This window comes from Acomys russatus, chromosome 24 (genome assembly GCF_903995435.1).
Source record: "Acomys russatus chromosome 24, mAcoRus1.1, whole genome shotgun sequence".
In the NCBI taxonomy this organism is placed as follows: Eukaryota; Metazoa; Chordata; class Mammalia; order Rodentia; family Muridae; genus Acomys; species Acomys russatus.
The window spans coordinates 26,233,065-26,247,506 of NC_067160.1; the positions used below are offsets into that span (position 1 = coordinate 26,233,065).

The 14,442-nt window shown below is 41.2% G+C and overlaps 1 protein-coding gene across 1 annotated transcript in view; it reads left to right on the plus strand.

Annotated features, from left to right (window-relative positions):
* Window positions 1–14,442, plus strand: part of Baz2b (bromodomain adjacent to zinc finger domain 2B) — a 219,150-nt gene that overhangs the window by 113,215 nt on the left and 91,493 nt on the right. The window contains exon 4 of the mRNA XM_051166087.1: window positions 2,975–3,025. Coding sequence (XP_051022044.1) covers window positions 2,975–3,025 — 51 coding nt within the window. The remainder of the gene's footprint in view (window positions 1–2,974; window positions 3,026–14,442) is intronic.

Genomic DNA, 14,442 nt, shown 5'->3' on the forward strand with positions numbered 1-14,442 from the left:
TCACAGTGATCTGCCTGCCTCCTGAGTGCTGGGATTAAAGGTGTGTGCCACCACGCCTGGCTAATACATTTGTTGTTGTTGTTGTTTTGTTTTAAGTTTTTTGAGACAGGCTTTCTCTGCGTGTAGACCAGGCTGGCCTTGAACTCACAGAGATCCGCCTGCCTCTGCCTTCTGAGTGCTTGGGATTAAAGGCATGTACCACTACCGCCCAGCAAAATAATATGTTAAGTAGCAAAAAAGAAAAAAAAAAAGAGAGAGAAACCGTTAAGTAATGTATTAAAAGATAGACTCTAAAAAATAAGAAGCTCTTCACTGAAAGAAAACACAAATTAAACAGTATCTAATAATGTTATGATGTGGCGTAGGTGCTGGGATTCCTGGCATAAGCATCACATCTAACAAGCCGTGGATACGGCAGAACAAAAACCGTAATGAGTAAGAGGCAAGCCAATAGGAGAACTCATCCCAGTCTTATATATTTGGGTGTCAGGAATAGAAAACAAACCTAGAGCTAGATGTGGTGGCGCATAGCTTTAATCCCAGTACTTTGGAGGCAGAGGCAGGAGGATTGCTGTGAATGTAAGGCCAGCCTGGTCTACAAAGCAAGTCCAGGGAAACCAAGGCTACAGAGAAACCCTGTCTTGAAAAAGAAAACAAGATAAAAGAAAACAAACCTAAATTACCTTCTCTCTGCCCTATGCAAGGCAGGTGCATGACATTGGAGCCTTTATATAGATCAGCAATTAGTGCATGCCATAGCCGGGCTCACAGATGCTCAGGTGCCTCCTACATATCAGCTCCAGCTAAAAGCTAAGAGAATAACACTCAGTGTAATTGAATATATCAACCTTACAGAGTATATTTATTTGAGATTTTGGCTGTTTGACCTAATACAAAGATAGAACTTTAAGAAACTTAAGAGTTCATCTGTACCATAGTCTACTGCTGTGTGTGTGTGTGTGTGTGTGTGTGTGTCCATTTTGAGGTGAATCCCATCACACAAATGCTAAATCACAAGCAGAACCTGTGATACTGATAAGCTAAGACTGCTGTGGGCGAGGCTATAGTCGGCATGCTTATCTTTAAAATGAACCCTCACATCGTCATCGCTGCTCCTTACAAATGTGAGCCAAGTCAGGGTACACGGAGGAGATTGCCAGGTGGCAAAGGCCCTAGTGCTGTTAGAGTATATGACCAACTCTGATGGGGAAAGATGGGGAACACACCATGCAGAGAGAGAGACAGAGAGTGTGAGTGTGAGTGTGCGTGTGCGTGTGTGAGTGTGTGTGTGCGTGTGTGTGTGTGTGTGTGTTAAATCCCAAGGCTCCTAATGTTAAATCTGCCTCCTGAACTGTGAGGCTCTCATTCTCACATGTTACCTCACAGCTTCACGAGGGTTGTTGCATGAGGAGACCTCTGCAGAGGAGGCCAGGGGGATGAGTTAAGCCAGGACTGCATGCCAACAGCACGGATGCTTTTCCCATAAGCCCCACCTAGAGATTTTCACTTAATCTCTTTCTCCAGAATTGTGTGAGTGATAGCCTTGGCTTCAAGGAAGGACAGGAAGTAAGGGTTTTAACAGCCCTGAATAAAATGGGAGTTCTTTTAGGAAGGAAGGAAAGCTGGCTTGGACATTTGTGCTGTGGCTTTATAGAGGAAGAGAGACAGGAAGGAGGCCAGGGTGGAGAGTAGGCCATGGCAGAGCATTTAGATCTAACTATGGCATGCATAAGAGCTTATACAGAACAATGTGATGATTAAAAGCAAGGAATTTGCCGTCAAACACTGTGAGATCAAACCATGGCTTGTCCATTTATTACCTCTATGAGTTACCTTTTCTTAGGGTTCAGTTGCCTCATTTGTAAGACAGGAGTAGCAGCTGTTTGAGTATTATGATAAATGAAGTAATGACTGAAATATAGTTGATGCCTTGTAAATTGTAACCATTATTTTTTTTCTCTTACTTGTCCAATAGAAAAGGTTTAGCATAGCGACAGTGCTCTCAGATGACACATCTGGCAGGGTATGTAACATTAGTTCACAAGAACAATGTAGCTAGAGGTGAAGAAGACCTTAACTTTCTATTAATGTTTATAGTTAGGTGCTGACATTTATTCAGATGAGAAATGATGAGGGCCTAGATTAAGGAGTAGTAGAAATGGGCATGAAGCGAGGTTCCCAAGACATTGGTAATAGAGTCACCTGGCACGCAAAGACTGCGTTTGTGCAAAAAGGCGTAGAGAGAAGGAAAAGCCGTGAGGTGACTTGATGTGTTCACTGAAGGGCAACATCGTGAGACATGTGCAGAGAGGGTGTATTTGTAACGACGCAGGACTAAGTTATCTTTCTGTTATATGCAAGTGGCACATGTATGTATTTGTCTGTGTTATCATTGTAGGTGTTTGTCTATACACCCAGTTTTCCTCAGTGGTAAACAAGGCTGTTAGAGAAATCCTTCTATGTAGATGCTGACACAGCCACGCATGTACTTCTGGTACCCATGCTGTCACTTTTCCTGCCAGACATGCTTTACAGTCTTGATGCCCGACACCTGGCGATGTCAGCGTGTGAGGTAGTTTTGGTCAGTTCACTGACTTTTTGTAAGAGTCAGTCTTCTGGGTTTCTTTTTAAAATGCCTGTTTAGGCCTTTGGGTAATTTTTCTAATGAGTCACATTTTTTCCTTGAATATTTATGAATTATTTTAGGTATGAGCTGCCTTCCAGTTATATGTGTGGAGAGAACTTTTCACAGTCTGATGTGGATTGTACATTGTCTTTTAATAATAAAACTCCCAACTCTGATGGAGCCAGCTTTAATGTCTTTACTTCTTCTTGCCTTTGTTTCTTACCGAAGAAGTCCTGCTTTGCCTCCGAGGCTAAGCATATATATTTAAGATTTTACTTACCTCTGGCTACTATAACAAAATACCACAGAGTTGGTCATTTATATGTGTTAAACATTTGTTATTCACAGTTCTTGAAGCTGGGAAGTCCAAGATCAAGGCATCGCCCGACTCAGTGTCTGGTAAGTGTCTTACATCGGCTGCAGTGTTGCTGTTGTGGAGCCCTGGGTCAATAATTTATCAAGTGCTTTATATGAAAAGAGATTGATGTGGTATTTCATTCTGATGATAATAATTCTAAACATTCTGTGTAATATCTGGTGAATGCACACTGGCTTACAACAAACGTGGCAGGGAAGCAGAAAGGGAAATTGTCCTTCGGAGAAGGGACCAAGCACACAGTGTGGCATTGCTTTGTGACAGTCTGCTGGACATGAGAGCTAGCCTGTTTTGGAGAACTATGTTGACTACTTCTGAAGGCAGCACCCTGCGCCCAGCAGCCCTCCGTTAGCTTCCACAGCTTAAAGATCCACCTCCTTTTAACATATGGAAGACTCAACTTTCAGCATATGAGTTTTTGGGAGACAAACTGGATCCAATCCCCAGCATTGAAAGCTTTTTCCTTGGAGACTACAGCTCTCTTGCATGGTAGAACAAGGAGCAAGACAGTTTGTTGCATAGCTTTTCCACTGGAATAAGGTCCAGGTCTTCAAGAAATCACTGTAAAAGTGGAAAAGAAAGAAGGTGGTAGTGTGTAACTTTTCCTGGGGAAGAATAAGCAAGCATTTATTCACCCCAGATAGGGCAGCAGCTGCAAACCAAAGAAACAGTTCCGCCCAACTCTAACTTGATGGAGCATATGTGGGTTACTTGTAGGAGTGTTGGTGAAGCCTTTAATTATTCAAGCATGGGTGACTCAGTAGCACCAGCTCACTAAAGCCCCACACTAGCATGGATGATAGCTCTTGAAAGCTGCATCTTTGGAGCCCTGTGCTTGTGGGCAGCTCTGCGTGCCGGAGAGTCCATTCTCTCAAATACTCTTTACTGCTTCTATTATCTTCTAGAGGAAGTTTATGAATCCTGTAAGTTCCAGGAGACCCCTGAGCCCTGTAAAGTTCCTTTGCTTATTCAGTGTTGTGAGTGTCCATCCTTCCTCCAGGAGGCAATGGCTATAGATCTTACTTATTTTAACCTCTTTTTATAAGAGCACTAGTCTATTGGTGAGGATGCAGCTCACCCAGCTTAGTTTCCAAGGGCCCTCCCTACCTCACAATACTGTCTCATTGTGGTTCTAAAATATGAATTTTGAGGGAACACCAACACTTTGATTTCTACTACCTAGAAAAGTACATGATTGTTAGGCCAGTGTGACAGACTGATTCAGGCTTTGGGTTTTGGAATTCTCACTTGTTGGGCTTATGTTATGTGTCAGATCAGTTAAACATAATATGGTCCACTAAAAGTATTTTAAGTAGAATGAGATTTAATCGAACTAATAAGCACTTAGGAAACCATTGAATAAAGGGCTCCTCGATCCCATGACTGACTTCAGAAAATCACTACCTAATTGACTTGTTAAGAAAGTTACCTGTGGTTCAATTAAAACAGCTCTCACAGCTCTTATACCACCTTATCTGCAATCTAGTAGCTTCCAGACTTCCCTCCAGCCCTTTTCAAACTCCTGGGCCTGGAGCTTGAGATGGGAAGATTACAAAGCAGAGGCCTGCCTGGGATATACAGTGAACTCAAAGAAGACAGCCCAGACAACCTGGCAACTGTAAACATTAAAAAGAGCCACTAGTGTATTTCATGGGTAGATTGTGTGCTTAGAAAAGGCAAGAATTTGAGGCTTGATCCCAGTACTGAAATATGAGAAGTTGGGGAAGAGAAGTAATCTTCTGTTTACTTTTTAGTAATCTCCGTTTATATTCTTCATGTAAGAAAATAAGTGTAAGTGTTCAACTCAAAGACATACAGCTTTTAACTTTTCTGGAAAATACAAATATTTGTGGTTTCCTTTATAAAGATTATTAAGAGCTTTTCAAAAACTTCATTCTTTCTATGTAGTAGTATTCAATTTTCTTTCTGTACCTGCTCCTGTGTGTGAGGATGAAAAGGTACCCCTCCATCACCTAACCTACATAAGAACTACCTTCCAAAACCCTTCCTTTACCCAAACACTCCTTCACTCTTGCTCTAGTTTTCTACTAAAGTTTTGGAAAACTGCTTTCTCAAAGAGACAGCACCGCGTGTCCTCTGTCCCTTTGCCTTTCGTGCACAGCTCACAGCACAGTGCTTTCCAATCTCAAGCTTGCTGCCAGTCTTAAGCTTTCTTCTTGGGTTTTGTTCAACCACTTAGTTTTCCTATGTGCCCAGTTCCTGCTTCTTAGATATTTATTCATTTGTTTGTTTGTTTGTTTTTTCCTTTGATTTCGGTTTCATTTCCTTCTTGATTCCTTTACTCATAAATGTGAATTTTCCTAGGTTCTGAGGTTTTTTATATCTTGGCTTTTTAATTGTTCCTGAGTGAAAACTGAACTTTCTCAGATTCTAATTGTACACATTTTCAATAAATGTTTTATAGACATCTCAACCGTAGCAAACTGAACAAGCCAAACCAAAAGCTTTTGCTTCTGCTAAAATCAGGTTTTCTTACATCCATCCTTATTCATTATTAGAGCCAAGTTCTGGAAGTCTAGTGATTTCAACCATGATTTTTTTTTTTTTTTTTTGCTCTTTCACGTACACATATTAATCCCAACAATTCTGCTTTCAAAATAAAGCTTCAGCTGGTATCTTCTTTCTGCCACAATGTCACCTAAGTAGGTGGCACCAACCCCTTCCACTTGTGTCATTGTAGTTTACCCTGACTGCTCTCTCTATTTTCTTGTTTCCTCATGTTTAATTCATTCCTCTCATAAAGCAGTAGAGGCAACTAAACAAAGCTTCTCACTTTTGGTGTTTTCCTTAGGTGTAATTTATGTACAGGAATAATCTCTCAAGTATTTGCTTACAATTGTTCTTTAAAACTGTGTGGATGGAAGCTGGGAGTGGTGGCGCACGCCTTTATCCCAGCACTCGGGAGGCAAGAGGCAGGTGGTTCAAGGCCAGCCTGGTTTAGAAAGCAAGACCTGGACAGTCAAGGCTACACAGAGAAACTCTGCCTTGAAAAACGAAATTTAAAAAAAAAAAAAAAAAAAAAAAAGAAAAGAAAAGAAAAGACAAGAAAAAAAGAAAGAAAGAAAAGAAAAAGAAAGAAAAACAAACCCCTGTGTGGCCGAGTAGAGAACTGGGGGTGGGGTAGTTGGGGGTGGATCTGGGTTGAATTGCTGGCGGGAAATTTAATATCACCAAAATACACTGTACAAAACTTTAAAGAATTAATTTTTATAAAAGCCTACTACAAGGACTTTTGTCTGTTTTGAGTTGATTTAGACATTTTGGGAAAGTAAACCCTTGTTCTGTGTTAGTTTACTCACTGTGTTGAAAAAAAAAAACTACAGAATTCTGAGAGCATTCAGTCTATTAGCACTGGAATATGTGTCCACTGGAGTCAGTGTCCAGCTGCAGTTCATGTGTGGGCTTTGAAATGAACAAACGTGTAAATAAGAGTAAGGAGAAAACACGTGTTCTCGCGGCGCCCACAGGGTATGCCCACCCCTGCAGTGTGACATACTTTATCTCCACCCTGCCAGTCATGGCCCTGCTTTCTGCCACTCTCTACTGCTGTGGATTTTTGTGTAAATGAAGTCATGTATGGTTTTGTGGCTTGTGTCTTTCATGATTCTTTTTAAACATTTGTGTCATTGTATAGCAGTTCATTCTTTTATTTTACTAATCCCATTTTGTTTTACGCCCATGCCGTGGGTTGCATAATCATCCACCTGACAGGCACTGCAGTGCTCAATTTGAGTCAGTGACAAGTTCAAGTTACAAGGCCTTGTGTTTACACATGTTTTTATTTCCCTTGAACAAACACCTAGCATTGGGATTGCAAAAGACTATTGATGAAATTTGGCAAGGGTCTCTCTAAAGTAGCTGTAACATTTATCCTCTACAAGCAGCGTGTAACAGTCCTAAATAGCTAATGTGTTCATTGTGGCCTTAACATTTTAAACCTCACAGTTGTGTATTATGACATCTATCTGGCTTTGTTCTTTAAATTTTTTTTTAATTGAACATAATTACATTATTTTTCTCTTCTCTTTTCTCCCTCCAACCTTCCCACGCGTCACCTTACTTCTTGCTCACTATAAGATTCATGGTTGGTATTTCCTTGTTACATATATGTTACAATTTTAGGACTGGTCACTTGGTGTCGTCTTCATGTATATCTCTGAAGATTGATGGTATTGAACAAATTTGCATGTTCCTACTTTGTCATTCATATACTTTCATAATACATCTATCCAGATATTTTGCTCATGTGTGGCGGGGGCTACCTTTCTTGCCAATCTCTGCTGGTTGTTGTTGTTGTTATTGTTGTTGTTGTTGTTGTTTTGCTGTTTTATATAACATTGAATAGAACGGATAATAACAGACATCATGGACTGTGAGTTTTTAATTTAATTTAGTATTGATTTGGTCACATGATTGCATCTATTGAAATGCTGACACAGACTTTGATTTCTAACTTGCTAATAAGGTGAAGTAATTGACTATTTTTTAGAAGTATGATAAGCTATTGTAGCATTTAGGGATCAAATTTCAATTAATCATGCTGTATTGGTCTCTTAAAACATTGTTGAAATTTTACTAGGCAAACTGCATAAGTGCTCACCAGGATTATTGGTCCATTTTTCTTTTCCTGTTGTTCTCCGTTGGAAAGTATTTGGGATAGTCCCCCTTCTTACTGTGTTTTGGAAGAGTATATCATTACTTTTACTTTTCTAAATGTTTGACAGAACTCAGCAATGAAGTCATCTGAGCTGTGTGTGTGTGTGTGTGTGGGTGAGAGAGAGAGAGAGAGAGAGAGAGAGAGAGAGAGAGAGAGAGAGAGAGAGAGAGAGAGAGAATGAGAATGAGTCTGTGTGTGTGTCTGTTTAAATTTTTGTTATTATAAGATACTAAGTCATACTTCACCTTTGAAGAACAGTTGTTGCTGGAGGACGAGCTGCTGGTTGGTGGCTTTCCTGCATTCATGATGCCCTGGTTTTGGTCCCTAGTACCACATATGCAAATGCCACAGGTTATCTGTTTATTTAAGTGAGATTTGATTGGTGTCTTTGAAGGAATTTATCTGTTGACAAATTTATGAGGCCAAAATGTAGTGTTTTCTCTTTCATTGTTAACGTTCATAATGTGTGCCTTTTCTCACTTTGTAGAGATATACTGATTTCATTGATTTTTGTTTTGTTTTATGTTTTTAAGACAGGGTTTCTCTGGAGTCCTGACTGTCCTGGACTTGCTTTGTAGAGCAGACTGGCTGTGAACCCACAGAGATCCACCTGCCTCTGCCTCCCAAGTGCTGGGATTAAAGGCATGCGTCACCACCACCCAGCTCTTTTTTCCTTCTTTTTTAAAACATTTATTTACTAGGTATACAGTGTTTTGACTACATGTATGCCTGCACACCAGAAGAGGGCACCAGATCTTATGATAGATGGTTGTGAGTCACTATGTGTTTTCTGGCCTTTGTTTTTCTGTTTCAGTTATCTATGCCTTATTTTTATTATCAGTCTTTCTTTTTATTAATATGATATTTCTTTTCTTCCTGTTTTGTTTCTGTTTTTGAGATAGTGTAGGCATAAGGTTATTATGTAGCTTAAATTCTGATTTCCGGTCTAAATGTTGTGTAAACCTTACTCCCCAATAACCCCCCCCCCCCCGCCCCGGTCCAGCTTGGGGTCAGTAAAGCAGTTTACAGCCAGTAGATGAGTAGGGGAGAGAACAGGCTGGACTTCCTTCCAGCCAGGAGGAGTTAGGATTGGAAGTAAGGAATTGAGCAGGGGATTGAGCCATGGGTAGATGTCTGAGAGAGATGAAGAGGCTGGGGCTATGCAAAGCTACCAAGTGAAGCATTGCTAAGACAAAACAGCATGGAGGGTTAAGAACAGACTCAACTGCTCAGATTGTGTGGTGAAGCCTTGCATTATAAAAGAGTCTCTTATTTGTGTGATAGCTGGGCTACGAAATAAGCTTTTATAAGTTAAAAAGAAAATAACTTCAACAAGACAAGTTTTCTCATATAGCCTGGCTGACCTTAAGCTCACTCTGTAGACTAGATTGGCTTCAAACTTAGAGATCTTCCTGCCTCTGCCTTCTTAGTGCTGGAATTAAAGGTGTGTGCCACCACCGCCTGGCTTTTCCTCCTATTTTTGTTTTTGTTTTTTTGTTTTGTTTTGTTTTTGTTTTCCGAGACAGGGTTTCTCTGTGTAGCCTTGGCTGTCCTGGACTCTCTTTGTAGACCAGGCTGGCCTCGAACTCACAGAGATCCATCTGTCTCTGCCTTCTGAGTGCTGGGACTAAAGGCGTGCGCCACCACCACCCAGCTTTCCTCCTGTTTTTTAAAGTAAAAAATTAATCATTTATTTGGGACCTTTGTTCTTTTAAATATGCATTTAATGCTATGCATTTTCTTTCATAGTATGGCTATAGCTGCAACCTGTGCATTTTATAATATTGTCATGGTCTTATTCCAGTAGAGTATGCGTGCTTGCGCATGCACGCACACACACACGCGCGTGTGTGTGTGTACATATATATGTATGTGTATATATATATATATAGACATTATATTATTGGACTTATTATTATATTGGTATTAATACTGGAATATATTATTGGAATATATAATTACTATTTAAGTTTTTGTCACTCTCTTTGGCTTTATTATGATTGGGAAACATTGACGCTCTCGCACTTTTCTGGTCACTACCAGGCAGTTTTAGACAAGCTCCCCATTGATCTCTGTGCTTTTGAAACTGCTCGGATCAGCAAAACGTTGAAGCAGAAATGAGCCCCCTGTTTGTGGTTTCTGTGCCTCTGTGATTACCCTCACTTCAGCTGCTCCGCTTGTTTTGGGCTATAGTATGGCATGTCAGACTCTGCTTTCTCAGCCAAGCTTGAAAGTATGTGTGACAAAGCAATATCCAGCTCAACAGATGTGCTGGGTATGGCTTTGCCTTTCAAGAGCAGATTTCAGGACAGTCCCTGCCAGCTCCTCCTCCCTTACCCCGGAGCTAGGCATCTTCCGGTCCCTCAACCAGGCACTTGTGTACTTCAGACTCTGAATTTGGTTGGGTTTTGTTCTTTTTGTGGCTACTGGCCACTAGTATTTTTACCCTTTCGGATTTCCAGCTGTTTATTTAGCTCTGAATTCTATCTTCTACTTCACGTAGCTAGCCTTGCTGTTCAGTTCCACTGATTTTCGTAACCGTTGGTAGATTGATGAAGCATTATTTCATGGGAAGCCACCAGTCACACTTCTTACTCCTTTTTTTCAGATACTCAACTTCGGCTTTTCTCTCCTTTTGGATGCTCTCCAATATCTTTAGATTGGTTTTGAGTGTATGTGTCTGTCTGTCTATAACTCTGTGTCTGTGTATCTCTCTCTCTCTCTCTCTCTCTCTCTCTCTCTCTCTCTCTCTCTCTCTCTCTCTCCCCCGCCCCCCACCCCGTGTGTGTGTGTGTGTGTGTGTGTGTGTGTGAAGCTTACAAGTGACAGCTGGAAGTCACCCAAGGTGACATTCCTCAGGGGCCAGCTCTTTTGCCTTTTGAGGCAGGGTGCTATCTCTAGGCCTGGGGCTTGCTTTGCTGGCTCTGTTGGCTGGTCTCAGTTCTCCCTTCCCAGCCTGGGGTTGCACATACAGCACCACACTAGCTTTTTGCATTGCCACTGGGAATCTCCGTGCACTTTAGACTGAGCTACATCCCCAGTCCTGATGTTGGTTTATGGAATAGGTTCTTAAATGGTCCAGGCTGGCCTTGAAACCTGCTATGTAGTAGAGGTTGTCCTTGAACTCAGGATCTTCCAGCCAGTATTGCCCAAATGCTGGGGTTAGCAGAGTACACTGCTAGGCTTGGCCAGTTTTGTTTGTTTGTTTGTTTGTTTTCTTTTTTATAAATTAGAAACAATTACTACCTTGTATAGGCTTATTGTGGCTGTTTCAATCATCTTCCAATATTAGAATTTGTTATCTCAAAAATAAGTACTTTTTAAATAGTTCTTTTAACTTGAGGCCCCATACTCCAGAGACTCCATGTGACATAGGCAATGTAAGCATTGTATTTCTCAGATAAGCATGTAGTCCCTTATGGAATAGGCACATGATTCGAACCAGACTATTCAAATCTAAGATTTCAGTAAGAACTTTTGTTGGCACTAAAATATCAGAGGGACTAGAGCCAAAAGTTGGAAAGAAGCTGTGTATTAGTCTTTAAACACAGTTTCTTCATCTTAAGCAATCTTTCCCAAGAGCCTTTGAGGTATGAGAGTCATCAAATTAATCTTTTCTCATAGCCATGCTGAGTGAGATGTTTTGTGTATTTCCACCTGCCTAGCATGTAAGGTGGAACGCTGCCCTTCACCTGACCTTCCCTGTCTCCTCGGGTTGGTGTGGGGCTCTTCTCGTTCTGATCTGCTATAGTTCAGCCTCCTGATCTTACATTGCCAAGTACAAAGCTCTTTTCTAGATCCGTGTCTCAAGTATGCCCCCATCTTGTCTGGAAAAAAAATCTTCTAAAATCTGCTTATTTCTCACGTGTTGTCATGGGTTATGCAGACATAGTGTGGTGGCTAATTCTGTGTCCACTTTGCTGGGAATACAGGATGCTTGGAGTTAAACATTGTTTCTGAATGTGTCTTTAAGATATTCTTGATGAGATTAGCATTTGAATCTATGGATTGAGTACAGAATAGTGCCCTCCCTACTGTGGTGAGCATCATTCAAATCCCTGAGGTCTGAACAGAATGCAAAGACAGAAGAGAAAATTGATTTTCTCTGCTTGGCTGCTTGATCTGGGACGTCAAACTTCTCCCAGACTCAGACTTAGACTCCATCAACTCTCCAGCACTAGCATCTATGTCACCAGCTTCCTTGATGTGCCACCATAATTTTATTTGCCGACTCTTCATAATAAATCAGTGGTTCCTACAGGTTCCATGTCTCCAAAGAATCTTGACTAATACTGACCTTAATTATAGATGACTCCGCTGATCATAGTGTCTAGGTAATTGCTCTACTATTATCTACCCCTGTACCTATTAATTTCCTCCATAGCACTCTTCACAATATGTAATTATACATTTGATGTTGTTTTGTTCATCCTTTCCCTGTGTCTAAAGGGCAAGGGCTATATCTGTGTTTCTTCTGCAGTATGTGTTCAGTTAATACCTGGCACAGAATGTGTAAGAAACCATTTAGTAGAAGAAAGAGAAGGAGAGTTAAACTTTGTGGGGCTAGGACTTGAAAGTTAGATGATTAATAATTTTCTGGCTCTTTCCACCATCTTTAACAAGCCAGTATAATGATACATTGGATGCCCTGGTTGATGCCCTCAAGCGTCAGGGATGCCTAAAAGACACTTAGTGCCAGGTTACTGCTAGGCCTCTTCACACTCATCCTCAGGCCTCTGTGCGCATAAAGCTTGTTACATTGCTAAATGGAGTCACGAGGGATCACAGAGCTGGCAGTGTTGTTCTGAATCCCACAGGCAGGTTAACCGTGGAGTGACAGCTCCAGATTTCATGTGCAGCACAAAACATCTAAGAAAGTACCAAAACAATATGTTTTCTTACTTTGGTTTCATTATGCTGACCATCTCAGCTAGGATTATGGGCCAGGGAAATTTTTGCAAGACATCAGGAGAGCCTCTGGTAAAGAAAATGCTTCGGGCGTTGGGGGAGAGGAATCTACACATTTTCTAGTCTGTACTATGTACTGTTTTGGTATTTTCAGATGACTATGCAAATCTCAGTTGGACAGTAAGCACCAGGAGCTAGCTACAGTGTAAGGAGTTCTAGAGAAATCAGTTGACCAAATATATATATATATATATATGTATATATATATATATATATATATATATATTTTTTTTTTTTTTTTTTCCCATTCCTCTCCTTCCCTTATTTGTAAAGGCACTCTAGAATCTTTTTTCTCATTTGTTCCCAATCAGAAACAAATGCTCAGTGGGCCCTGTGGATGAGGATGTGACATTTTACAAAGGCGAAAGAGGAGGTACAGAAATACTTTCAGCTTCTCGTCCGCGTGGGGTGCTTCTAGAGGCTCCTGTACTGTGCTACCCGTGGGCACAGTGGATCTCACATCCTCAGAGGCCAAGGGCTAGGAGACGCTCTAGCTGCCGCAGTGGGATGCCACACAACAAGCTAGCTGTGGCTTGCCTCACACGTACCTCCGTGTGAGGAAAAGCAGCAATATGTTGTGGGGCAGTCTGTCTGGTTTCGGGTCACGCTGAGCTGCTGGCTGGGTCCTGTGGGCCTTGTCTATTTAATACAGGAGCTCTTGATTTCAGCGCCTTCACTCCCACTCTCTAAGACAATGAATCCTCCAAGCTACGTCTTGGCTTTTCAAGTCTGCATTAGTTTGGGTTCTTTTTCTCCAGCCCATCTTGTTTGTTTGTTTGTTTTTCGAGACAGGGTTTCTGTGTGTAGCCCTGGCTGTCCTGGACTTGCTTTGTAGGCCAGCCTGGCCTTGGACTCACAGCAATCCACCTGCCTCTGCCTCCCAAGTGCTGGGATTAAAAGCGTGCGCCACCACCACCCGGCTCAGCCCATATTCTTTAATGAAATAGAATATGTAAATGGATATTTTGATGCAAGTATCCCAGATGTAGCAGAAAAAGGCCCCCTCTTCTGAGATATTTTAAAGAAGTGGAAAGGAGATGACCATAAACAAACAAAAACAAGCAAATGACTGAATAAATAATTCAGAGTCAGATCATCTCCTTCAAATCTCTGACGTCTTGAACCAGTGCTGGTCCATATATCAGAGCATGGGCACCATTGCAGGAGTCCTGCTGGCTCACGAGCAGCACTGGCGAACTGAACAGCTCTCATGAGGCTGAACCAGATTCCTGTAAATAACCCCAAGTCTGGTGCAAATTCATCAGTGACCTCATCAAAAGAATGAGCAATCTGTCGTTATGACTTATTTCAAAGAAACAAGACGGGCGTGGTGGCGCACGCCTTTAATCCCAGCACTCGGGAGGCAGAGGCAGGCGGATCGCTGTGAGTTAGAGGCCAGCCTGGTCTACAAAGGGAATCCATGATGGCCAAGGATACACAGAGAAACCCTGTCTTGAAAAACAAAACAAAACAAACAAAACAAAACAAAAAACCCCAAAAATCAAAGAAACAGGAGAGGGGCAGTGCTATTTCGCGGTCAAAGAGCATATAAATAAGTTATCCTGTCAGCATTACTTGACTTTTAAAATCTAAATCTGTTAATATTTAACATAATTTATGTGAAGAATATACGCTTGGAATTATTAGAAGTATTTATACTATTAACTTTTAGATAGTGAAAATGAGCATCTATTAATGTTTTTTAATTTAGAATTCCTACATCCTGTCACTTGACCTTTTATTCTTTCTGATTTCTAATTGGGCAAGACTGTGTTTGCAAGGCTTAATATCTCA